At 42.7% G+C, this 25,269-nt stretch overlaps 1 protein-coding gene across 1 annotated transcript; it reads left to right on the forward strand.

Annotated features, from left to right (window-relative positions):
- Positions 1-18,142: 18,142 nt before the first annotated feature.
- LOC8040381 (beta-alanine transporter-like) lies at positions 18,143-25,154 on the forward strand (the record flags this gene model as incomplete). The annotated part of the gene is made up of 2 exons (XM_040221839.1): positions 18,143-19,584; positions 25,139-25,154. Coding segments are annotated over exons 1-2 (1,458 nt in total), but the record flags the coding sequence as incomplete, so codon positions are not given.
- Positions 25,155-25,269: the final 115 nt, after the last annotated feature.

Below are 25,269 nucleotides of genomic sequence, written 5' to 3' on the forward strand. Positions count from 1 at the left end.
ATCGTGAGTAGCCATTACGTACAAGTTTGTATGCGCTGCGACAGCTTGTGCGATCGTGCGATGGGAGGACTGGTATCCAACAGTAGGATGTATGCGCCCGCTCAATGGCCCCAGAGTCGTGACCAGGGTGCGCCTCGGTCGGACGCGAGTCAGCGCCACCAATGGCCAAAATGGGCGAATTCGGGAAGGCCTAACCACCGAACGATTGGACACTAGCACTGCGTCCGAGTTCAGTAGTGCACTAAGAGATTTAAGCACCAGATCGGGCCCAATTATTGCTGCAGCGGGTCCACTCAGAGTTGTGAAAATCCCACATAAGATGGCACCACCTCTCGAATCAAACTTGATTATCCGGTGAGTATATAAATCTGTAGAGAGCGAAAAAAATTTTTGTTAGTGAGAAAATTAGGCGAATATTCGTGAGCTTTAAAACTGGTTTGCAAGTTCGTGACGGGAAAAGAAGAAAGGAAGGCAGATAAGTACATGTGCAAACGCACACTAATAAATAAATAAATAAGGGGATAACATGCATACTGATTAATTATATCATAAAAGCATTTGCACACACGGATGCATAAGAAGCTGGTCGAAAGACATGGCGGACGCTGCTCTCAACAAAACAATAAAACCGGCAAAGCGCCGGCGCTTTGCGATGGTCGAGAAATTCCCAGCCGCAAACAAATGCGATTTCAACAGCGGCTAACTTAGGATCATAAATCATGCTGAACGAAACATTCGTTGTTTTTTGTTTTGTATTTTCCGTCTTTCTTGCGTTCTCTAGCTGATGAATCGCAATTCTTGTTTTTCCTGTGTATTTTGAGTTTCCAACTTTTCTGGACTTTGATTCGCTAATGTTACGACAATTCGGTGCAATGTTTTATTGTATTACGTGTTTGGTTTCTCGGCTGTATTTATCTTTTTGTGGAATTTCGAGAGTGCGTTGACCGTAGGGTGGATTGGCTAGAGATCGCTGGTGTCCATTATCGTGCTTTTAAAAAAGATGGGGCGATATTTTTAACAGACTCTGACAACGCGCCATTTGGTGTTGCGAAGAATTCCAATCAGAACGGGACTAGGTGATAAATTATAGGAAACTGCCTCTGTCCTGAAATAATAAGACTGAAAAATACGTAAAATATCCGGGAATGTCTCGCCTATATTAGTGAGAGCAGAGAAAGAACATTTTAAGAAGCTGATTGCATTGTTGGAACGTCCCTCCGATAACAGATCACAATCAACATTAACAATCACAAGTAACAGATCACAAACACGGGTCAAATTATTTTTAAGCATCAAATAATTAAGAAAACATAATCAGATCTTTCTTCAATTATTTGGTAGTGCTTAAGGAGGTTATTGAGACAGTTTCTTTGATATTGACTAAAGTTGAACAAGCGTGGGGCCTGATTAAACTCGAAAGTCTTTCTCTGGGCAGCAAAAATACTACCTTAGGACCATATTATTCTCAACACTCCTTGCAAAGTTCTCGTCTTGGTTGCTGGAAGTGTTCCATGTTTCGTACTTCTTTGCATTATAGGGCATGTCTGAGGAAGGAGTATTAAAATGGACATATTTTAGTCGCAGTCTCTAGACACGCTCCAAAGAAGGTCATCACCGACCCTATTTGTCTCCTCTTCGTGCGTAAAAAAGAGTTTCATGGAAAACTATTCTTGTCTGCCTGCTTAAATATATGTCTTGGCCGTTTTGTTTCATGGCGTCCCACATAAATGACTTCAACTACTTTCATTTTTCACTTCTTTCTACAAAGCTGTGACAGCGTTAGATTATCAAAGCGTGGAGCTGTAATAGAAGTACAGCTTATATTTAGGGAGAGCATGAAACAAAGCAACACAGTTGACGGCGGCCAAAGTACGAAAAAGCAGAAAAATGGCGGTTTCCCTGGAGTCGCCATGTTTCTTTGTTCAGAACGTGAGGCACGCAACTGCTCGTGTTTTACGACGTTTCGTGCACAATTACTATCTGTCACGTTTAATGAACGCAATAGCATTCTCGCACTGGGGCTGGTATTTGCGAAGCAAAGGTTGCACGCTATGCTTATGGTTTCTTGTTTTCGAGGTTGATTTGTCATCGAATTTGGGGGTGTTTTATCGTGGGTTAATTTTGTTCCACAGATGCGGTATTTTTTTGCTAAATTTAGGTGTTTATCAGGTTTACGTTGAAAAAAATTAGACAAGAACGGGAGACAATTTTGTTCTAGGAAGAAATCTGCCCTATCATATCAATATCTCATCGACTCTTGACCAGACCAAGACCGTTTGAACATATACATATCATGGTGTAAAACTAACATCAAACCTCTCATGGAGTAACCACATTAAAGCCATTCATGCTGAATCATCAAGAAATCTAGGATTCATTCGACGTAACCTTCGCAGTGCTCCTGCACTCGTCTGCAAGATGGCGTATGACGTGTTCGTCAAATCTAAATTAGAATATGAAGCTTCCATCTGGAGAATCCATCAAGCCTACCTCATCAATCACCGGGATGCAGTCCCGAACCAGGCCGCTCGTTTCATCTTGGCTGGATACGATTTTTCAGTCAGTGTATCCGCCTTAAAGTATCTGCAGCTCCGCAGGCAGTTCTCTCGCCTGTGTCTTCTCCGTAAAGTCTTGTATCATTGTCCTGATCTAAGAAGTATTTGTTATCATCTCCTGACAAAACTTCGTCCTGCCTTAACAACTGCTGCACAATTAAACATATATACCGGTTCGACAAACTCATTTAATCAGTCTTTCCTACCTCAAACCATCTGCGTCTGGGACACGGTGGTCTGGGACAACCTACCATCTTCCATTGCCCCCATCGTAGATCCCGCAGTTTTTCTCTCAAGTTTACAGGTTCATCTTTCATGTTTTTAGTATCTGTTTTCATTTTATATTTAACTAAATTTATCATAAATACATTGAATTAACCTCTTTTTTTCGCGTCGTGATCTGTTTAAACATGTTATCCCCCCCCCCCCCCCTCGCTTTTTTTTATGCAATGCCCTAACCCGACCATTAAGGTGATATAAATTAAATTTAAAAAAAAATAGCCCGACGTCCCGGGGAAATTTGCATGAGTCGGATTCCCGGGAAATTTTCCCTCACAGATAAGGAAAAAAAACGAGATAAAAATGTGTTTTTTCTCCTTTTTTAACAAAGAAGCAGCCTCGGGGAGAGTTCGGGGGGGGGGGGGGGGGGGGGGGTTGCTCTGTTTTAGGTCAACACGAAATAAAGCTGTAGATAAAGATTTTCTTCCAGTAAAGCTTCAATTTGCTTCCTTCCGGGTCAGCTCAAACTATGGTTTTTACGGTTTTCCCCGATTTCAATCAAACTAGCTCCGGGATTAATTTTGGGGATTCAACGGTATTGACCGAAAACCCAGAACCATATATACTACAGTCCAGCCGTCGTTAAAATGTGTCCCTCGTTATGGTTCCCATCAGGGTAAAAACTAAAAAAACATAAACGTGGCGGGTGTCATCGAAAGAAATATATATATTACGGATTTTCTACACCGCAAGTACAAACCACGTATCGTTGAACGCTCATCCTCCGCCCAAATATAGCGCTAGCGGTCAGGACCAGACACCAAAGTTTCAGAGCTTACATATTTACCTAATTCCAAAGTTGTAAGTGTTCAAATTTTTTTAACGGGAAAACGGTGGCCGACGAAGCCCACAAATACATCACCATCATCATCATTGTCCTCATCGTCATCATCATTTATTAAACCTTGAAGGCCCTTACAGTCATTACACAAAAAGGGGGGGGGGGGGGGGTACAAGCTGGAGAACATTGTCATATATAGCAAAGAAACAAAGAGAAACACACAAACACTTTTAGAAAAAACAACTAATTAAACAAAAATACACAAATAAAAATTTCAACAAACGCGAATCGACTTTTCTAACAGCGCAACTACAAATGGGTGGTCAGTGGGGATATGAATGTGTTACGATCTTTTTGCGGGTCACGACGCTGTTAGGCCGGTAATTCCAGTCTGTTATAGCTAATGACACGGTGGAGTTAAGAAGCGAGAGCTAATAAGCGAAAATTGAACGGACTTTACACATGTTATCGATGCGAGCAAGTAAATATGCGAATGGGTGTGAATAACAATGAAGTTCCGACGTCATGGTTATGCTAGTAAATCTTGTGAAAAAGATACAAGCGCGATAATGTTCTTCTAGACGAGAGCAGATTGAGGTTAGACTTCATCCGTAACGAAGTAATGCTGGTGTCTCGTAAGCAATCCGAAAATATGAATCTGATTAAGCGATTTTGAAGTGCCTCTTTGTTAGCCATCATTGAATGTTGCCAAGGGACCAGATGGATGACGCGTATTCAAGTTGCGATCTTACGATTGTGGTGTATAGGCTAGTTGTTTTACTGATGATGGTCAAGAGAGCGATTAGATTTACAGAGGATCCGTTATACACGTGTTACGTAAGAGGTCGCCAGATAAGTGAACGCCATACTTGTAAGATGAACTCTTTGTAACTACCTGACTGCACATCGTGGAAGAAAGAGAGAGAGGACTGTGAGCACGGGTGAAGGAATCGAGTTGCGTTTTTGAAGAGTTTTTCGTCATAGCATTTTACACGAGTCACCTATTTTATTATGTTTGATTAAGGTCGGTTTGTAGGGTTATCTTATCATCCACGTTACATACAAATCTGTAAATTACGTAATCGTCAGCAAAAAGTCAAATTCAGGATGTTATGTAATCAGAGAGGTCATTTATAAATATTAAAAAATGCAGAGGGCAAGAACACTGCCCGGGGGGACTCCGGAAGGCACGGGAGAATAATTTGATAAGTAGTTGTTAATTACAGTATGCTGAGTACGATTAGTTAAAGATTCTTCGATCCATGATGTCCAGGATGGACGAATGTGGAGTTGATTTAGTTTGAACATGAGTAAGCTATCGGATAACTTATCAAATGATGTAAAAAATTAATGAATATGGCGTCAGTCTGTATGTTATTATAGATGTTTCTTTTCAAGAACAACGTGGACTAGTCTTGTTTCGCAAGGAATTGTTTGTCTGAATTTGTGCTAGTTTGAAATTAAAAAAAAAAGTATGTGGTTGTTTTTGAGATGCTTCATGACATTTGATTATATTATATCTTCAAGAAGCTTGCATGGGGACATTGGTTTGATGGTGAAGTTCGTATGGGGACCACTCTGCCGACTTTCCAGTCTGTAGGAAGCTCGCCAGAAGACAAAGGTTGCTGGAGGATAATGAACAAAAAACGGGCTCAGTGTAATTGAGTGTTGTTCAGTAACTTTGAGCTAGTTTTGTCCACCCCAGAATGGGAAAAGAGCTGTTACCTTTCTATTGAGTTTATGATACTTGAGTAAGTTACTTCAGTGGCAGCCATGGAAAGGTGATGCCACGTGTTAAGGTGATGCATGCTACGCCCAGTGGTGTCCCTAAGGTCAGCGGCACCCGGGGCGGCAGCAAGTAGCTACCTCCCCCTCCCCCCCCCCCCCCTCCGCTCTCGCGTGGTCCACCGCGAGCCCCCCCCCCCCCCCCCCCCCCCAAGCCCCTCCCTCCGGCCTTCCCCTTGAGGCGCAACTGGCTACACTGGTCCTCTGTCTTAAAGACAGATGAAGTGATGGGTGTGGTCGCTTTGTACGTCCGATAATGACAGCATATTATCACTCATTAGTTGTACAGGTTTAGACGTTTTGGGTTTAATTACCTCCAAAAACAGTTTAGGTTTATTGCGAAGAATGTTTACTAATTTAGTGTTAAAATATTTTGCCTTTGTCTCTGTACTGGATTTCTTTTAGATATTAGCAATTGCATTGTACTGTTCCCAGGCGAGATCGGTGGCGAGTAGTTTGGCGTGGCTAAAAAATGTTATCTTTGTTCTGTTAGGCCGGTGAAGCGCTTTTATAAACCCAGTGTTTGATTTGTCACATGTTATTTGAATTGCCGGGATGTAAATGTTAGCAAGGTGTGGTAGTTTATTTCGGAAGAAAATCCAGTTTTTAGTTACTGTCTTACTTTCATAGCCACACTGAAAACTCTCAAATATTATTTCAAGTTCATTTTTAGTGGCGGAGTAATTAGCTTTATAATAGTCCTTAATCGTTTTAAAATAGGGTGATATGTGCTGAGCCTCAAAGTCAATGTTGAAAAGAATTACGTCATAATCACTAATAGGTGAGGGATGTGATATACTTTTTTACAAATATGGTGTCACTGGTGAGGCACTGCTCTAAAATGTGACTTGGCCTATGGGTTGTTCTGGTAGGTTTGCTAAGCATCTGTGATAAATAAAATGTAAGGCAGCTATCTATTAGTGCGCCTGAAATGTGATTTGAGAATGAAAGAGTATCCAAAGTTATATCAGCACAATTGAAGTCGCCTAAGAAAATGCATGATGCGTTTTCTTAGGCGAAAAGTCTTCGCCCGCGGCAAACGTGGTGCTCTTAAACTTGTAAGCTTTCCCCAGTATTAGGTACTTTCGGTCTGTTGTGCAACATTCTACAATGACAGGGCGTTTCTTAACAGGGCTGAAACGACAGATCCTGTGGGCGCGTTCGATCCTGCCAGACTCTAATGATAGACTAAGTTGCGCGGAGGAGATATCGAGAGCAAGCTTTTCTGACTCGGCCCTGGTCTCTATCCTTTTGTATGATAAGCCCTAAAAAAACAAGTTGGAGCGCCGCTGCATGTTCTCATTATCCTCGCAACGCGTCCCCAGAATGGTCAACTAACGGCTGACATTTGACAGTGCTTGATTAGCTGCAATCCTTTGCAATGGCGGGGTGCGTCTCAAGGGCTGCTACTCTAGCTGTCAATGAGGCAACGGCAGTATCAGTTTGGTTTAGGTAATTCCGAAATTGTTTCATTGTCCCAAACACTTCGGATTGACGCTTCTTAAGCTTTTGAATACATGGTCAGTACAGAATCTAGCTCCTTCTTTTGTTGTTTTGTCATTGGGCCGGGATTTCCCTCAATGTCAACGTAAACAAGTGGTCGTTACGTTCTAATCTTCCGACAAACAAAGCAACAAACACAGCAATAAACCTGTACGCTCGGGTCGGGCATGACACCGCAATAAAAAAGAGGTCATCGTCTTTGTAACATTCAAAGTGCAATGGACCAACCTGTAGCAGAAGGCCAGCATTCCAAGTGCCGCGTCGTGCCCCGAGTGACGATTCGGTGCTAGAGTGCTAGCCAGTCAAGTGGTCCCACGCCTCTTTCCGATAACTAACGTTGTCCGCACAAAAGCGGGTGGGCGCCTGTTCCTGGTGAAATGGTCGCCACAAAGAAAGCTGGCTCGTTCAGCGCTTCGGGCTCCCAGGTGGATGCGTCGATGGTAGTTGTCGCCCCTCGCAGCGTTCTCGGTGTTGCTAACAGCAAGGTAGTCGGGAACGCCTGAAGCGGAGGGAACTGCAAAGCCAGCAGTTCGAGTGCGATGAGATGGATGGCGTCAACAACCTGGAACGGGCCTTTTTTCTCAATTGAAAATTTCAGGAAATTACCTTCTACTTTAGAATGATTAGGGTAACGATAAGTTCTGAAATTTTGGAATCTGGTTCGCATCGCCAGTCCTACATTTGGGCAGACACTGGGCATTCGGCGATACATAGTTTATTGTTTCAATAAAAAAAAGAAAAGCCACTGCACTTTTTTTTTTAAGGGGGAGTGGGGAACACGCTATAGAGTAAATATGGTTAATTGAGCTCCGGAACTATGTTCGATTCCCCTCTATCGTTCGGTAAAGCATCGTGTTACACAAAAATGTGTAACATCAGCCAGCTCGCCTGCCTACTCTCCGTCTTCGATGGTACTAGTCTTCCTTTCGCATGATCATGGGTAAAGCTAGAATACCATTCAGGCGATTGGACGGAGACCACACTTTGGACGCAATCACTAGAAGTGATTAAACAAAGTCAACCGGGATCAAGATTTATTCCTTCGCGACAATGTTACTATCCGCGGAGGACGCAAAGGCACAACTGTGGCGCAATAATAAAAAAAAATTAATGACCGAACAATTCTCCAGCGAACATTCCAACAAGTCACTGATACGTGTTGAAACTCAAAAGCACCAAGGAAAAGAAGAGGGGACAGGTGAAGGCACTGATAGTCTGTCATCAGTATAAGAACATGCGCCATTGAATTTGATATTTTTCTTTTTAACTACATTCTGTTTTAGGCTTGCTCAATTGAAGAGTCATACGACAGAAAAAAAAGACGATTTTGGATAGTTGGGAATTTTAAATGGACGCAATAAAAAAAAACTAGAATTTAAAAAAACTTTTATTAAAAAACAGCGGCCGTGTCGTTCAGAAAGGCAATAAAGGTATGATTTCAAATGCAGACATGTTTAAATTATGGCTGCGAAATATATTTATTCGTAATTTTTGGAATAAATAATTTCGAGAATCAGTTTCGTAGTTCCTGCTACGAAACTGATTTCTGCTGTCATTGTTGTTAATATTCGTCCCATCCTACCACTTACCAGGTCAAGAAGTAAGTACCCAGATTAAAACGAAAGGCCCTTGCAAAAATAAAGAGACTACATTTTTAGATGCTACTTCATTTATGTTATCCCTGCAATCTCAACGGGCTCCGTGCGAAAGCCATCTATGCTCTCTCCGAATTTCAACGACGCGGTCAGTTATAGCAAAGGGAACGGGGATTAATCCAGATTATAGGGATTAACCGCCTCCATTGAAAACCGGAAGACTTCCATTGCTGTTGTTTTCTAATTGTTACGTAGGAGCCTCAGCAGGACTGTTGCTGTTTTGTATTTTTCTTTTTCTAGAGTTCAGGTTTTGGTCTCCTTCGGGGACAAGAACCAAAAAAGGGAGGTTTTTTTTGTATTTGTTTTTATTCTTAGTACGGTTCAAGAAACGGTTACAATAAAAACCACAAGCGCGTCTATTTTAAGAAAATCTATATTAAAAGAAAAAAAATATCAGTCTAGCTGGCTGCGAAAAAAAGAAAAAGAGTTCGCAAAGGGGACACTTTGAAAGCCAGGGTTGAAACTCGCGGTTGATCTTGACGGAAAAGGCGCGCTGATCCAACGCTCCAATCCGAGGATTATCATAAAACAAAGCGCTACTGGACAGACGAAGCTTTCTTCTCTTGGCCACTGAATCCCTCTCTTATTGTAAACGTCCTTTTTAACGTGGTTACCGATGTCTATATATAAATGACCAGCCGGGAACTATTTTAACCTTTACGTGTTTTGGGGGCACCTCTATGTTGCTACAATGACGTAAGTAATAAGGAGTAACTTGACGTGAGTAACTTGGCAAAACACTGTGTGCTCCTACAAGTTGTTCACTCATTTTAATCCAAGTAAGTTTAATTGAAGTGCCACTCAATTTCAATCAAGCTCCATTCAATTTAATCCCAGAGCTACCAGATTTAATCCCGGGGTCGGTCAATTTATTCCAGAATATATATATGCACGCTTGTCTTTAGTGGTTGTGTTTTGCTTACGCTTTTGATAAATTCGAGTTCGTTTTTATGCAATTAGATTTTGTTGTGAACCACTGATATATTAATCACTATTTCGATCACTTGGGAGTTACTAGTCGCACGACGGACATGTGAATTACTCTTTTGGTAACATCGAGTTATTAGTGGCGTACTCGACTTCAGCGGAATTGACGTTTTGTTTTCTCTTTCTCATTACTTCGACTTATTATTATTACAGTTCAGATGATATAAGCACAATTGCAATTTGTTATTACTCTTTTTATTACTTCTCGCTATTATTTACCCCACTAACTTAAAGCGCTTCTAGTTCTAATTACTTCGACCGATTAATAACACAATTTACATAACAGTTCACCAGACATTTTTATTATTCTCACGATTACTTCGAGGGATTATTGACAAATATGTAATTTAATAGAATCCCATTGGATATTCTGATTAACTTTGGTTATATAGCTATTATTGGCACAACTTATAGAAGCAAACATATCGTTACTCATTCGACGACTTTGAATTAATGTTGACAAAGGCGACTTCATATAAGTTCAGCTAAGAGTTTGATTACTCCTTCGATTTATCCGTGTTACTATTCCCCCAACTGACTTTAAATTAACTCAATTTACTTAGTTGTTACTTTTTATATTTCTCCGATATATTAGTCATATAACTAAGTTAATAGCATTATTGCCATCTTTGAGTAACTAGTGGCCTATTTGACTTTATATTGGTCTGACATAATCCTCATTCTCATTATTACTTTGAACTTTTATACCACCGAGTGATTTATTCTCAGCTCAGTTACCATTTTGATCACTCTTTTGATTACTTCGGTTTAATATTGACACCATGGAGTTTGATTCGGCCTAATCGACATCTTGATTACTCTTGACATTACTTTGAGCAAATAATACACTAACCAATTTATTATGAGGACAAGTCACATTATGATTACTCTTTTTATTACTTCGAGTTACTATTGACCAAATGGACTTTAATTCGCCCAAATCGACATCTTGATGACTTTATTAATTTGAGCAAATATTTTATCATTGATTTGTTATAAGCTTAATTGGTGTTGTGATTAGTAGTTTGATTACTTCCAGTTTCTATTTACTCAATATACTTTATGTCAGCTGATTGACATTGTTGTGCTTCTCTTGATTACTTCAAGTTATTATGCAACCAGTTCATCTCTTATTAGCTCAATTCACACTATTATTACTCTTTTGACTACTTAGAGTTACTTTTGACCCATAGACTTTAATACGGCGTAATTGGCATTATGATGATTATTTTGATTACTTTAAGATAATATTTATTATAAAAAGCTATTTATTATGAGCTCCATTGACATTGTGATTATTGTTTTTATTACTTTGAGTTACTATTGACCCAATTAACTTTAATTCGGCCTAATGGACACTTTGGGGACTCTCTTGCTTACTTTGAGTCAGTATACCACCAGTTCATCTATAGACCAACTCATGTTTACAAACAAACCGGAGCGCCCCTAGCGGACGCCACCGGCGCCGCGCATGCGCGATGGAGTGTGGACAAGAAGCTCGCGGCCGCCCATAAACAAACCGCTGAAATGCGACGTTGTCGGCGTCGGTGTGAGTCACTGTGCTCTTTTTCGCGTAGGAATTGTTGATTCTACGTCTTCCTTGCATTGTCTGACTACTTGAGTAGCCTCAGCGAAGTTACCGAGGCTCGTTACACCGCAAAACTTCGCGTGAAAAATGTGTCATGCAGCGATTCATTCCGCGTGGACACCGCAGAATGGACGCTAAAGCCCGATTCGCATGATAAGATTCCGCTCGGAATTTTCAGTCGCGACGTCGCTCAGGCTGCAAAAGCGTGAACCCTAGCTGAGATGGTCGACGTCGATACTGAAAATCTGAAGCAGAATCGGACCAAATGAATCAGGCACCACAAGCCGATGATGTCCACCGGTAACTCTAATCGTGTCTGCTGTTTACACCGAGCCTGCTTGCCCCAACCTATTCTCAAACTTAGAAGTCTTTTGAGGCCTGCACTTACTTCTTATCAAAATTACCGGGCCAACGTTTGATCTACGGGCCGGTGTCGTCTGAACGTTGTGAACGGGTTTACATTTCAAGCATAAAACTGTTATGTTGCCCGTTCTCCAAATTTGTCGAGTGATGCAACAGCTATGCAACCATTCAAAATAAAACCGATTTATATGTATATATAAAACACGCGAAAATTGTATGTTGGTTAAAGGAATATATTCGCATCTCAATTATGAGATTGCAGAAAAAAAATTGGAAGGGACAAAATTTCTTTTTAATCAGGCTTGTGTGACGACTGAACCAAAGAGGAATTGAAGAGCAAGTCGGGGCGTATAGAAAATAGAAAAGTATGATTATTTCGCTTCATCCTTTACACAGGCTATATGGTTTTCCGTGAACGTATTCGAAAACGTTTTGAGTTCTCAAGCATCGTTCTTCCTTCATTTTTTTTTTCTCGCGTTTTTGTGTAGAAAGGTAAACCAACAACACACAAAACAAAAAAAAAATCTAGGGTTTCGAACATCGGAGGAATATAGCTGAACCCAACAGTGCTCGCACTCGGCCATTTTTAATTTTAAAAAACAACAACAAAAAAACGTTACCAATCTCGACTCGTCTGTCGAGTTTGATTCTTTCTAACGATTTTTGCTTTGTTTATCTACGTTCGTTTTCGCAGTGCTTGTCCCTATACTGGTTGAAGATTCTAAAGACGGTCTAGAGTTGTGTCGCAGTTTATTCAATATCTTGTTTTTTACAACGCACGCCAAAAACTGTGTGTAAGAAAAATTTTTAAGACGTGGATATTTGTTCGACGCGTAGCACAAAGTCAATGTGGCCATACAAAAACTCAGCGACGGCGATGGAACCCCAAGCGCAATCTATAGCGAGGAATGGGAAATGGCATCTTCGCAACAAAGGGGAAGAAAAGAAAAAAAAAAAGGCAGCCTGAAAATAGAGTTTTGCAAAGGAGTGCGTTACAATAGGAGACGCCGTGTCAACACGGAATTCTGCCAAACATATCTTGTTCGAGACTTTGTATTTGGAGAATGAGGCCGTGTCGCGTTCCTTCTAGAGCGAAGCATTGTTCACCGGGGCCGGTCTTTTGATCAATGCGTATCTCTCTCTCTCTTTCTCGGCGGTTAACTCACCCACATTGAGGATATTGAAGCTGTTTTTACCGCCTCTGCGGGGACAAGCAACTACGAGGACAGAGTTCCTCAACGTTGCTCTGTCCTCGCCTCTGTCCTCGGTTCGATTACTAAAGTCCGATTTTGCGCTAAAAAAAATGGTGGAGAGGTTCGAAATGCAAGCAAAATGAACCGTCACGCATTTCTGTTGGTTATAACAAGGGAGCGTGTTAACTCCCCTCCCCCGCTGCGTTCACGCCACTTCGCGGCGGCAGTCTTCGGCGGCACATCAGAAAGATGTTAACCCACTTGGCCCACTTATAAACGCCTCTTCGCGGCGGCCAAGCCTACCCGCTCCCGGAACGGTCAGCTTGACAATCGACGAACCCAAATAACGCCAACCGATAAAACGCGAAGAAAGGAAAGGTGGCGTGGCCCTCAACGGCAGAGAGGCGTGACGTAGAGAGGTGGCGTCACTGGAGCATCACGTGACTCCCCGGTTGACGCCCTGCAGATAGAAAATCCCGTCCTTTCCGTCCAATGCGAAGTGCAAGTTCGTCTGCTTCTTTTGAGGGGTGGGGTGACGTAGGATGCCGAACTCCGAATGGCTTCGGATTGGAAGGATAGTGGGTAGACCTCGAGGCAGCTAGCATTGAGGTCTACCCACTATCGTTTCATCAGAGGCAATCAAAGCTCGGTGTTCTGACGTCACCACAACCCCTGCAAACGAAGCAGACGAGCTTGCGCTCCGCATAGCATCTTTCAGTTTTGTTCATTTATCGACATCGTTGAGGACGTGTCCCTCCAAACCGGAAGTCTCCCCAGTCTCCACCTCTGGTGGCGTTATGTCGAATCCCGGACAGAAGCTCACCGGACAAAAGCTCACCCATTTTTTTAACAGACCCGGACAAAAGCTCACCAAGAGAAAATTTCATGTTGGTCTTCCAGAGAAACCAAGTTTAGAAAAAAAGGCGATGAGCCTCCTTTTAGCGAATTCGGTCACCGCGAAGCGGCGCGTACGGATAAGTCAGGTGAGTTAACATTTCTGTAATGGGCCGGCGCAGACTGCCGCCGCGAAGCGGCGGGAGCGCAGCAGGGGGCTTGGGTTAACACGTGCACCAGTGATACACGCGTGAGGTAGAAAAGCCTTCTTTAAAAAGCGTTCCCTTTTCGATAAACGGCATATCTCTAAACTGAGGCTCTGCTTTCTCTAAACCGGGCTTCAATAAAACGTGCCCGTTCTCTAAAAAATGTTTCGACGAAATGGCATTCGATCAACCGTAGTAAACCCTTGCGTGGTATGAGGTACAAGTTCACCTAAAAATGGTGCAATGTTCATCGCGTCCGCATTTTATTTCAGCCCGTGTTTCTCCCGGGTAGCGAAAAAAAAATCAGGTGAGCTTTTGTCCGGGTCTGTGAAAAAATGGGTGAGCTTTTGTCCGCTGAGCTTTTGTCCGGTGAGCTTTTGTCCGGTTACCCGTTATGTGCCTCCTTAAGTTTCCTACCTTAATGGTCAGACTTCCGGAGGAAAGTGTAGCACCCTTACCTAATTGATGATTTCGCCGCTAGTATGGCACGCGTCAATAGCAACATTATGAGTTCATAAAGGCCGGTTCTCACATGCAGCGAAGCGCTGATGTAGCGCTCCTCACGTGTCGTCAGCTACTTATCGTCTGTCATGAGCAACAGTTTTGACGGTGCGATACAAAGCTGGTGAACGCTGCCGTCAACACGCGCTAAGCGCGAGGTTAGCGCTATGCTTGTAGCGCTCCGCTGCATGTGTGAACAGGCCTTAAGGCATCACTGTTGCGCGGCGATTGGCTGGTGGAATAAAATCCCTTTCTTTGAGGCACTGGGAGTAACCGCTCATTCACACTGCCCCATTTTCTTACGTTAAGTTACGTTACGTATAAGTCACCGAAACATTCGTGTCTCGAATGTCGCGTGCCATGCATTCTCCTTAAATTGGTATGAAGCACAGAGCTCCCGGTGACTTGAACATAATATTTCATAACATAACTTAACGTAAAAAAAATGGGGCAGTGTGAATGACCCTGCGTTGGTTGCGTTCGCGAGCAACCGAAACGACTGTAACGACAAAATCACCGGGATAAGTGTTCACCATACACAGCATGGCAAGCGATGCAAGGGGTAGCTTCACCAAGCCATCCACGAGTCACTGTTGTTGCGTTGCTTTCATCGTTACGGTCGCTTTGGTTGCCTGCGAACGCAACCGTTGCAAATGTGTGAACCAGCCTTGAAGCGAAAGCTGTTCGAGCGAGCTCCGTGCTTTGAATGTAGTTGCTGTGCAAGCGCTGTCCAAAGCAACAAGCTCCGGCTTGTGATTTCCGTTTTCCTCGCACTTTAGATGAAACGGCGAGAAACTGGAGAAACGCGCTGCGGTGCTCGTTCTGCACGTGTCAAAAGAGTGCTATTGCGCCGCGCGCAAGGCGAACGTGCCCTCTGGTGAATTTTATACGGTATATTTGGCTGGTCGCTTTCTCCAATCTTCTGGATCGGATCGACGAGATCCAAGAGTGTCTTTGAATCCGATCGAAGTGACCGGCGAGCATGCCGAACGCTCGGTGATTTTTCCGAGCGGCGACAGCGCCGACACGGAACCGGATACAGGTGACAACTTCCGTAACCGCTCCACTGCAATGGTCCTAGCTACCGCCCGATACGGAGGCTTTAGCCAATATTATTCATCCATCCATTCAGCACTCCTGCACGTCGTACCACCAGCACCACCAACGCATGTCCGCATGCTCGCCCGAAAAATGGCAGCCTTCAATCCAATTGAATTCAATTCACAGTACTTTCGCTTCATGGAGTTCAATTGGTCCAGCCTCTAACGAGCGTTCGCGTGACCATAAACAAGGAACTGGTGCGTGCAGCCTTTGCTGTAGTGTCTAGAGGGCACGTGATGTCCTAAATTAAGAAAACATACCAAAATAAACTTTCTAAAATGAAAAACGAAAAGAACTATCAGATGCAAATACATATTTTTGTTTCTTGCTATGTTTTGGTACTGATGTTATTTGCTTTTAATATCGAGATAAAAAATATTAGACTAACTTCTTCTCTCTCTACACGGGGTAATTTCTGATACGAGACATTTTCGAGCCCTCTCCGCGTTCCATGCAGCGATCAACCAAGATCAGCACCGTAGCACACTTTGAGTAGGATGTCCGGGAGTCCGCTTGAGAAGCAGCAAGCTCAAGAACTCCGGGCCGATCGCACTTTACCCGACGGCAAATCAGAGGCAGGATTACCCATTGACAGGTGAGTAGGCTAAAAGGTTCTTTTTTTTTTTTTCTTGTGTCCCTTTTTTATAATTTTTCCACATCTTTCTTTTTTTTTTCTTCTTCTTTTCTTTCTTTTTTTTTTTTTACGGCCGATTTGTGCATTGTTAGGGCATAATATTTTATAGCTCTGCAAAGCACTGATTGGGATCCCGATATCTGATAGAATTTTCAGATTAAACATCTGTGTGTTTTTGCTTGGTTTTTATAACTGCGCCAGAAGTACGACCTATTGGTTGTTCCTGGACACTCTAATAAACACTAATTGATTTTTTTTTCCTGTGTGAGCCTGGAATCCCTTTCGGCATTGGATTCTCCTTTTTAATCATATTTGCGTTGCACCGTCACATGCTGCTTCTTTGTCGTTGTTGTGCGGTCATCGCCAATTCTGCAATTTGTGGTACTTGTTCCGACCCTATGACAACCGACGGCAGATACATGAAGTGCTGGAACTATTCTAAACACAAGACTTGGTCAGCTCGTCCATTGATCACATTAACCTAGGGCACCTTTCTCAACAATCAAATCAGCCATTATTATAACCCAAAAACTATCAGACCACTACTTTATAGCATGTCAGTTGAAATTTCCTGGTGAAGTGGGTGCTGAACCCAATTCTCAAATCCGCCAGATTGAAATAAAGATTTGACACGCATGTTTCCGATTATAACTGGGAAACTTTCCAACGGTCTGAACGTCATTCAGAAATGTATCCTTATTTTGTTGAACTCCTCCAGAAGTTTGTTGACGCACCAAACAAAGTTTCCTTTGTTTGTTTCTTTTTTTGAAGCAGACGAACTCCAATTCACGCTGGATTAACAATGACATATTAGCAGTGGTGATCAATCACTACAGGTCTGACGACTTTAAATCTCCTCGTTTCGTCTCACGGCAACTATGGAACGTTTCAAAATATATCGTCCCGAAATTCCACACTCGATATGGCAAAAATAGGCGTTTGTTCCAAGCTCCCCATATTTTTAATTTATTATGAACAGATCCCTCGAACCTTACTTAAAAAAATAAAAGAAAATAAAAAACGGCTCCGTCATGTGCATACGATAAAAAAGTATAATTGTCCTTTTCTTTTTACACACTTTTGCTGTGTATGCTTGTGTGAGTGTGTCCTTTTTTGTCCCTCCGCTAGTCTTATCATCTGGAAGTTCTGTGCCTCACAATTTGTGTCGATTTTTTAATGTGATTTAACCGGACAGACAGAACACGTTTAACTTTTTTTCTCCTGTCTTTATGTGTTCGACATATAAGATTTTTTAATAATGATTTATATTGATCAGTACTACTGAAGTAAAAATTTACTGTGGTCTTCTAGTGTCTTAATTTTTTTTTCTTTTGTTAACTATGTCAGCAATTCCACCTAAAAGCCCTTGTCGGCTTTGACTAACCAGACTGCTTCATCATGAGTATAGTCCTCAAAAATAAATGGTATTATTATTATTATTATTATTATTATTATTATTATTATTATTATTATTATTATTATTATTATTATTATTATTATTATTATTATTATTATTATTATTATTATTATTATTTAATGACTTGGGAGAGCCAATGGAACCGCAGAAACGCGGCAGCACGTACCAGGGAAGCCCGCGGTGCCGCATCTAGTGAGGGTGATTATAGCATGATATACTATACAAGATACAAGACGAGGACAACACGTTCTTCGGACCGTCGCGAAAACCGTTGCACGAGTAATGGAGGTTCGGTGGCATTTTAGGAGAGTCATCCTGCGAGCTAATGTGACCTTCGGCGAGCAGTTTGACAAACGTTCAAGACGGTAAAGCCCTGGCGGTTCGATGGTGTGGTCGCTCACTTCAGTTAGGTGAGCGACCGATTCACACCTATTGAATATTTGCGCCTATTGAATATTTGAAATGCCGAAGTTCTTGAAATAAGCCGCGGGCTGTATGATGCGAATTAGGAAAGCAGCTATTTGTGAAGGAAACGAGTGAAACAAGTATTGCATAGAATTATTTTGTATTTTACAGTTCCCACGATCGAACGGAAAGAAGCGACACTGAAATTGCAGCCTTGAAAGATTCTCGGTCAGGGTCATCGCCAATCAACGCAAATCACGAAGCAGAACGTTCTTTTTCGGAAAACCTGTTGGGCCACGGCTTTTTCCAACGGCGCGTCCTGGTCTGCGCCCAGCTGTCCATGGGACTGGTTGTCATGTACAACGTGTCCGTGCGAGTTTTCTCTTTCCCTGTTGACCACTGGTGCAAACCTCCGCCCGAGTTCTCCAAGATGAGCCCTGGCCAATGGAAGAACTTTGCCATCCCAGAGAGCAACGACGGTCGGTACGACCAGTGCTACCAGTATGACCTGAACATCCTGAACCCCAATGTGTCTAGACCTTTGGTTCCTTGCGAAGCCTGGGACTACGACCTTCCTCCAGAAAGACACACCATCATCAGCTTCTGGAACCTCGTCTGCAACAGGTCTCGTTTGCTCTTAATAGCCCGCGCTTTTGAGAACGTGGGCGGCCTTTTGTTGGTTCCCGTGGTCGGTCAGACAACCGACAGGGTGGGCCGCCGCCCTGCAACGTTTTTCTGCGTGATCGTGGCTCTCATCTCTGGTTTCCTTGCCTCTGTCACCAAGAAATTCCCCATCTTCGTGGTGGCACGAGTCTTTGTGGCTGCATCGGTGAACGCCCTCAAACTTGTCATATTTATCCTCCTCCTAGAGGTGACGTCGTCAGACCGTAGAGAGCTGTACGGTTGTCTTGTACATATTGGCTCGGTAGCAGCCTTCATCTTTGTAGTGGCAATTCACGACTCCTTCATGGACAGGCAAGTCGTGAGCCTTATCACCATGATGCCCATGTCGTTTCTCGTGTTCGCGTTCTACGCTGTCCAAGAGTCTCCACGCTGGCTGCTAGCCCTGCAGGACGTCGAGTCTGCTAGAGCTGTTTTACTCGTCGTGTCGCATCTAAACAACGTCAACTCGCGCAAGTTACAGAACCCGCCCTGGAATGCAGCGTGCGTGCCGACCAAGAGAACCACTTTTACGTTCGTCCACCTGATTTCAATTCACGCGTTAAGAAAGCGCACCCTGACAGTCTGTTGGGCTTGGCTGTGCGTCAGCACGTCTTTGTTCAGTGTAGTGTTCACGTATAGCTCGTTCAGTAATGAATCGAGGGGACCGGAAATCAATGATGTGAGCATTGTTTCGAGCGTTGGGGCAATATTGGGAGCGTACGGACTGCTCAGACTCTGCGATCGGAAAACGATCTTGTTCCTGCTCCTGCCCCTGTCTTCTATGCTGACAATCGCGATCGCCGTGGGCTCCCCGATATTCCGAAAGCTTCAAGTTGAATTTATGCTCATAGTCATTTCTTCTGCACTGCAAGCGACGAACGTTGTGCTTTACATTTATACGTTCGAGATGTTCCCTACGGTGGTGCGAGCTCTGGGCATATCCGTGGCTTATTTCTGCGGGCGAGTCGGGGCCATTTTGGGATATAGGCTATTTACGATAACGGTCGACAATCATCCGTCAGTACTTATGTTCATACTCTCGGTGGTCTTAATGAGTGCCCTCGCTTGGCTCCAGGCGTTACCCGAATCCAAGGGGAGGAAACTGCCGGACACGTTGCTCGATCTTGAAATTTGATTGTAAGAAAGCTTACGAATGCGGTACCAAGGCCAAGGTCCCAAATGGTTGCGGGATCACGGGAGACGATTTTGATATATCAATATTTATATGTTTCGCATATATTTTCATTTAATCTGAACACATTTGTGTGAATCGTGGCCTTTATGCTTTCGTTTATCGGATTTTTTTTTTTTTTTTTTGTAAGAATGACTAAACGTACTAAAATTAAAATATCTTGCGAGTGAGCAAATATGATAAATTCGTCCTGTCGAAACGCTTGCTTATTTTAATGTGTTCTGGGCTGAGGAGCTTGAAGGCCAGGCACGTAGCCAGGGGGGAGGCCCATGCGACCCGGGCCCCTCCCCCCTCCCCCCCCCCCCCCGAAATCTCCCGTTTTGCTGGGACCCTCCTCTCCCCCCTCCCCCTCATACAGCATTTTATCATAGGCGCCCCCCCCCCCCCCCCCCCGAAACAAAATTCTGGCTACGTGCCTGTTGCGCGCATTTCAAGATTTTTGCAATGAACAAAAGATGCAGCGACAACATTTTTGTTTATTTTATGAAGTCCGATAACCAGAAGTAATAATATAGATAATATGTAATATTGGCGAGTCCGGCGAAATCGACGGCGCCGAGCGGCTAGAGCAGGAAGTTTGTGGCGTCAGGTTCGATTCCCAGCCTCCCGAGTGGATCAGATATTTACAGCGCCTGGCGGTCAAAAGACGAAGCCGTAAATGTATTCTACAACACGTGGTGGAAAACCCCAATAGGTGTTACTTAATTATTGGACAGAGGTGAAGGTCATTGATCTTCATGTCAAAAGTCAAGGTCATATGTCAAAGGTGAAGTCAGGTTAACTTTATTCACGCCACGCGTTTTTTTTTTTTTTTTTTTTTTTTAGTAGTTGATTTTTTAACCTGGATGATGATACTGAGTTATTGAAGATCCTTCAAATATGCAGTATGCGTTTCTTAGAAGGGCTGGATAGCCTTTTTAAAGCTCAACCCTTAGGCGCCGTTTTCCGCGTATAGCGGCAGCGATGTCGCCGTCGCCGCCGCCGCCGCCGCCGTCGGCGTAACCGCCCCGCTAAATTTAGCGGGAAATTGAATTGGTGTTGAGGTCACGTAACGTCATTTTCCCCGCCAAATTTAGCCGGGAAACTGGGTGGAGGGGAGGATATGGAGGAGGAGGATAGGAGGGTGCGGAGGAGGAGGATGGGAGGGTACGCAGGAGAAGGGGAGAGGTGGAGGGGGAGGAGGGGAGAGGTGGAGGAGGACGCGTGAGAGCATGAGGAGGAGGAGGGGAGGAAAGGAGGAGGAAGGGAGAAGAGGAAGAGGAGGAATTAAAAGGACGATGAGGACGGGAGGAGAGAAGGAAGCTAGGAGGTGCAGTAGGAGAGGGGGAGACAGGAGGAGGAGGGGCATACCCTCCCCTCCGTGCCTTCTCCTCCTCCTCCTCTTCAAGAGCTGCACTCTAATTTCGCGGTACAGAGATTTGTAAACATCTTTCTTTTTTTTTTGTACAAGATTGAATTTTTCAAGATATTTAAAATTTGATACGACGTCTTGACGGACAGTTTTTTTTTTCTTTGATTAAATTATGCATTTAACTTCCTTGTTGCGTGAAATATCTCCATATTTCGGAAGTGGTAATAAACTCAAAAAGGTGCATGCATGTTTCTTCAAAACACGTTTTGAGTTACATAAAGCGAAGGTTCTACTCGATAAATTTGCTCGGTTAGATTTGCCTTAGAAAGCCTTCACGTAACGTTTACCGCTCATTCCCACTGGAAGCGGATCCGCGTTTGCAAAGTGGTTGCGAACGCGGTTGTATAAAGATCCAGTGCAATTGCACGCGCACTCGATGACATCGAGTGCGCGTGCAATTGTACTGGATCTTTATACAACCGCGTTCACAACCGCTTTGCGAACGCGGATTTGCTTCCAGTGATAATGAGCGGTGAGAGCGCGGCTCCGAGGTGCCCGTTTCTGGCTTGAGCGGCGCCGCCGTCGGAGTCGGCATAACCGCGCGCGTTGCATCATGGGAATAATGCAAGCGGAAGTAACTGGGCGTTACATTATGTAAAAAGTTTCCCGCTAAATATAGCGGGAAAATGTTCGCTAAATGTTCGCTAATTTTGCGATAAACTTTTCCCGCTAAATTTAACAAGACATTTTTCGCTATATGTCCCCGCTACATTTGGCGGGAAAATTTTTCTGCTAAAGCTAACAGAAAATTTTTTCAGTAATTTTTTCGGAAAACTTTTTCACTAACTTTAGCGGTAATATTGTCCCGCTAAATGTAGAGCGTAACGATTCCAGAATAAACTTATCGAAAAAACTTCCCCACAAAATTTACCGGGAAAATTTCGCCGCTAAATTTAGTAAAATAATTTCCCCGCTCAATTTAGCAAGAAAATTTCCCCGATAAATTTAGGGCAAAAATATCCACGCTAAATTTAGCGGAAACAATTCCTTGCTAAATCTAGAGGGGAATTGTTTCCCGCTAAATTTAGCAGGAAATCTTGCTTGCTAAATTTAGCGGAAACTTTTCACGCTAAATTTAGCGGAAAATCTTCCCCTCTCAATTTAGCGGAAAATTTTTCTCGCTAAATATAGCTGGAAAATGTTACCGCTAAATTTAGCGGGGAAATGTTATTGCTAAATTCAACCGAAACATTTCCCCGCTAAATATAGCAGAAACATTTCTCCGCTAAATTTAGTGTATAAATGTTCGCTCAATTTCGCGAGATATACAGGGAAAAGTTTCCGCTAAATGGGAGGAAAGCACGAGAGGAGGAGGAGAAGGGAGGAGGGGAATACGCTCCCCTCCGTACCCTCCCCTCCTCCTCCTCAAGAGCTGCGCTTTAGTTCGGCATTACAAAAAATTGTAAACGTCTTTAATTTTTTTTTTATATCTGCATGAACACATTGATTCAATCAATTTTACAAAATTTTTTTTTTGTCATGGATGGATTTAAAATTGTGTGGCACTTTCTCCTGGTGTTTCCCTGTAACTTCAGTTCGAAATTCAGATTAATAGTTGAAGACAATTGCAATTTACGTTTTTAACAATAATTAAGCATTATTTTGAACATATCCTAATAAAATTAAGATTACGTCCTGTGTTTTTGTCCCGTGTCACTCAACTACATTGAATGCGCTTGCGTTGCATTCTACAGGACATTGCAATACGTGACAAAACGTAAAAGAAGGGTGCATTTTCGTTCGAACACAAAATTAAGCTAGGGCTGGGTTTATGCGAAAGCGATCGTAGGGCATCAAATCAAGTCGGAACCAATCACACGCACCCTGTCTCCCTACTTCATCTACCCATCTACTACCAACCAAATTATGCACGTGTGACTATTTGCACCGAAGTGACGTACTACAAAAACACGCTCCCCTCTTACGCAGACAGGTGATGAGCTTATTACTTAATACACCCTTAATGGTTTCGAAAAGCATTGGAATCTTCGTCCGGTGTTTTACTTAGTTTAGTACGAAACGGCCTATACGGACTCTATGGTGCGCGCTCGCACCTTTATCGTTCATTCAGTCCATCTGCTCCAAAATGTTACCTTAGCAAGTATGACGTCACACCTCAGTTGTTGCTCTGCTTCAACTTGCGGGTTGCGTAAAGGTCTTTTTTTTAAGCTCGTGTCGTCCACTTTTTTCTGTAATGCCTAACAGCCTTCAGAGGAAACAGAAAAATAAATAAATAAGCAATGCTTAAGAGTATTTATAAGAAACGTGTTAAAGCATGAATTTTATCAAGGGGCCTTAACCATATGCAAAAAGGTGCGCCATTTTGTATTCTTATGATCAATTATCAAGTTTTCGCTATCTTGGAGGGTTGCCGTACTGGTAGTTTCTCCCGGGGACATCGGAGTCACAGATCTGAAATATGATCACGTACTGCCAGTCCAGTCCGAACCCTTCACACAGCTTCTTCGATGAAAATCTCTTTGCTATCATTAAGTTACTTTCCACAATCTCGCAACCGTCTTTCTTTTCTTTGTTGCACCGAAACTGGATAAAACATACTGAACGTCCAAATACATGTTGCTAGTAGGGAGTTTTCGTAGACCGCGCTGCCCGCTCCGCTAAGCGTTCCGCAACGAAGAAGTTGCTACTGCGCCTGCGCGCCGATAGCCTTGACTGTGGAGTTCCCGCTATTGTAGCGGGTTGCGGAGTGCCCTTGCGGCATGGCGAAAACGATCTACGAAAACTCCCTAATATCCTAAAGTTGGCTGCAGATGCGTGTGAGCACCCATGGAAGATAGCAAAAACCCTCCAATATGACGGAACCGAGTGGCATGATGATGATAGCAGGCAGGAATGTTGAGTATCGCCAATTTCGAAACAGAAAGGGTGCTGTAAATAACATATTATGCTTCTTTCTTTTTTTCTTTTTTTTTTGTATTTGCTGCGTTTTAGTATGACGAGGTGCTTTCGTCGCTGTTGTGACGTGTACTTGAAATGTCAAGAGGACACTGAGGCAATTGTTTACTTACACGAGATGGTTTTATAGCTTTTTCGAATAACGAAAAAAAAAGAATCAATGCTGTTTGAATTAGGAGAATCTCGAGGAAGGTTGAAAGGGGCATTACTGTGATGCTTCAAAAATACTAATATTAGCGTTCTTGTCGTCTCCTAAATTCAAAACTTCAGGCTTTAATAAAAAAAATAAGTTATTTTGCAGTTACCTGAAAAGAGAAAATGCGGGGTTATAATTGTATTTGAAACTGCATTTTCGTTCTGAAGGCGTTCTTATTTTTAACCTTATTATCAGAAACCTTGATTTAGTATTCTTCATTCAATTTAAGCCCAGCGTAACTTAACTAATAGTGTTTTTTTTTGTTTTTTTTTTGCGCACACAAATAGCATGAGTGTCTTTTTTTTTATATGAAGTGAACACTGTCCAATTAGACTTCCTTGCTAATGAAGACTTCTCGGAAATTCTCTAATGCCAGAGTTTCGAAGCTAAATTTCCCTGATGACCTTTTCAACGGCATTAGGGAGTTCCCCTAATAGGATTATATCCTCAACGAAACCAGGTGCACTCTTATATATATATATATATATATATATATATATATATATATATATATATATATATATATATATATATATAGATATATATATATATATATATATATATATATATATATATATATATATATATATTAATAACTGTATCAGGAAAAATTATATATCAAGAAACTAACGAATATTTTATCAATATTTTACCGTGTTGAGGGTGGCGGGTGTCCTATTGGAATGAAAACCGAAAGGTTTTCTATAGTCGCCGACAGGATTAGAACGGTGGAAAGGTAGAACCGTTCTCACTCGGGGCCTTCTGCCTTCTATACCACTTCGGCGTCTCGTGATCCTCGAGCGTGCTCTAGCACCGAAGCACGGCGAAAGGCAAAAAGTGCCCCCAGGAGGTCGGGCATCTAATAGAGGCACTCTGTTGTTCTTATATAATCTGTGACTAGGATTAAACATTTAAACTCGGTTTAAAATTCCGCTCTAAATGTTTCCTGGTTCTTTACTGCTTAAAATGCCCCTAAAAAAAAAAACAAAAAAAAAACTTTTTTTTTTTATCAGTCTGGTTGGGACACCCGTGTCAAAAAACTAACTTTACGAGGAAAAAAAAATTAGAACAATATTGACGGCGCGAGACGCGATTTAGTTGGCA

Source organism: Ixodes scapularis, unplaced genomic scaffold (assembly GCF_016920785.2).
Source record: "Ixodes scapularis isolate PalLabHiFi unplaced genomic scaffold, ASM1692078v2 PGA_scaffold2__306_contigs__length_199485367, whole genome shotgun sequence".
Taxonomy (NCBI): domain Eukaryota; kingdom Metazoa; phylum Arthropoda; class Arachnida; order Ixodida; family Ixodidae; genus Ixodes; species Ixodes scapularis.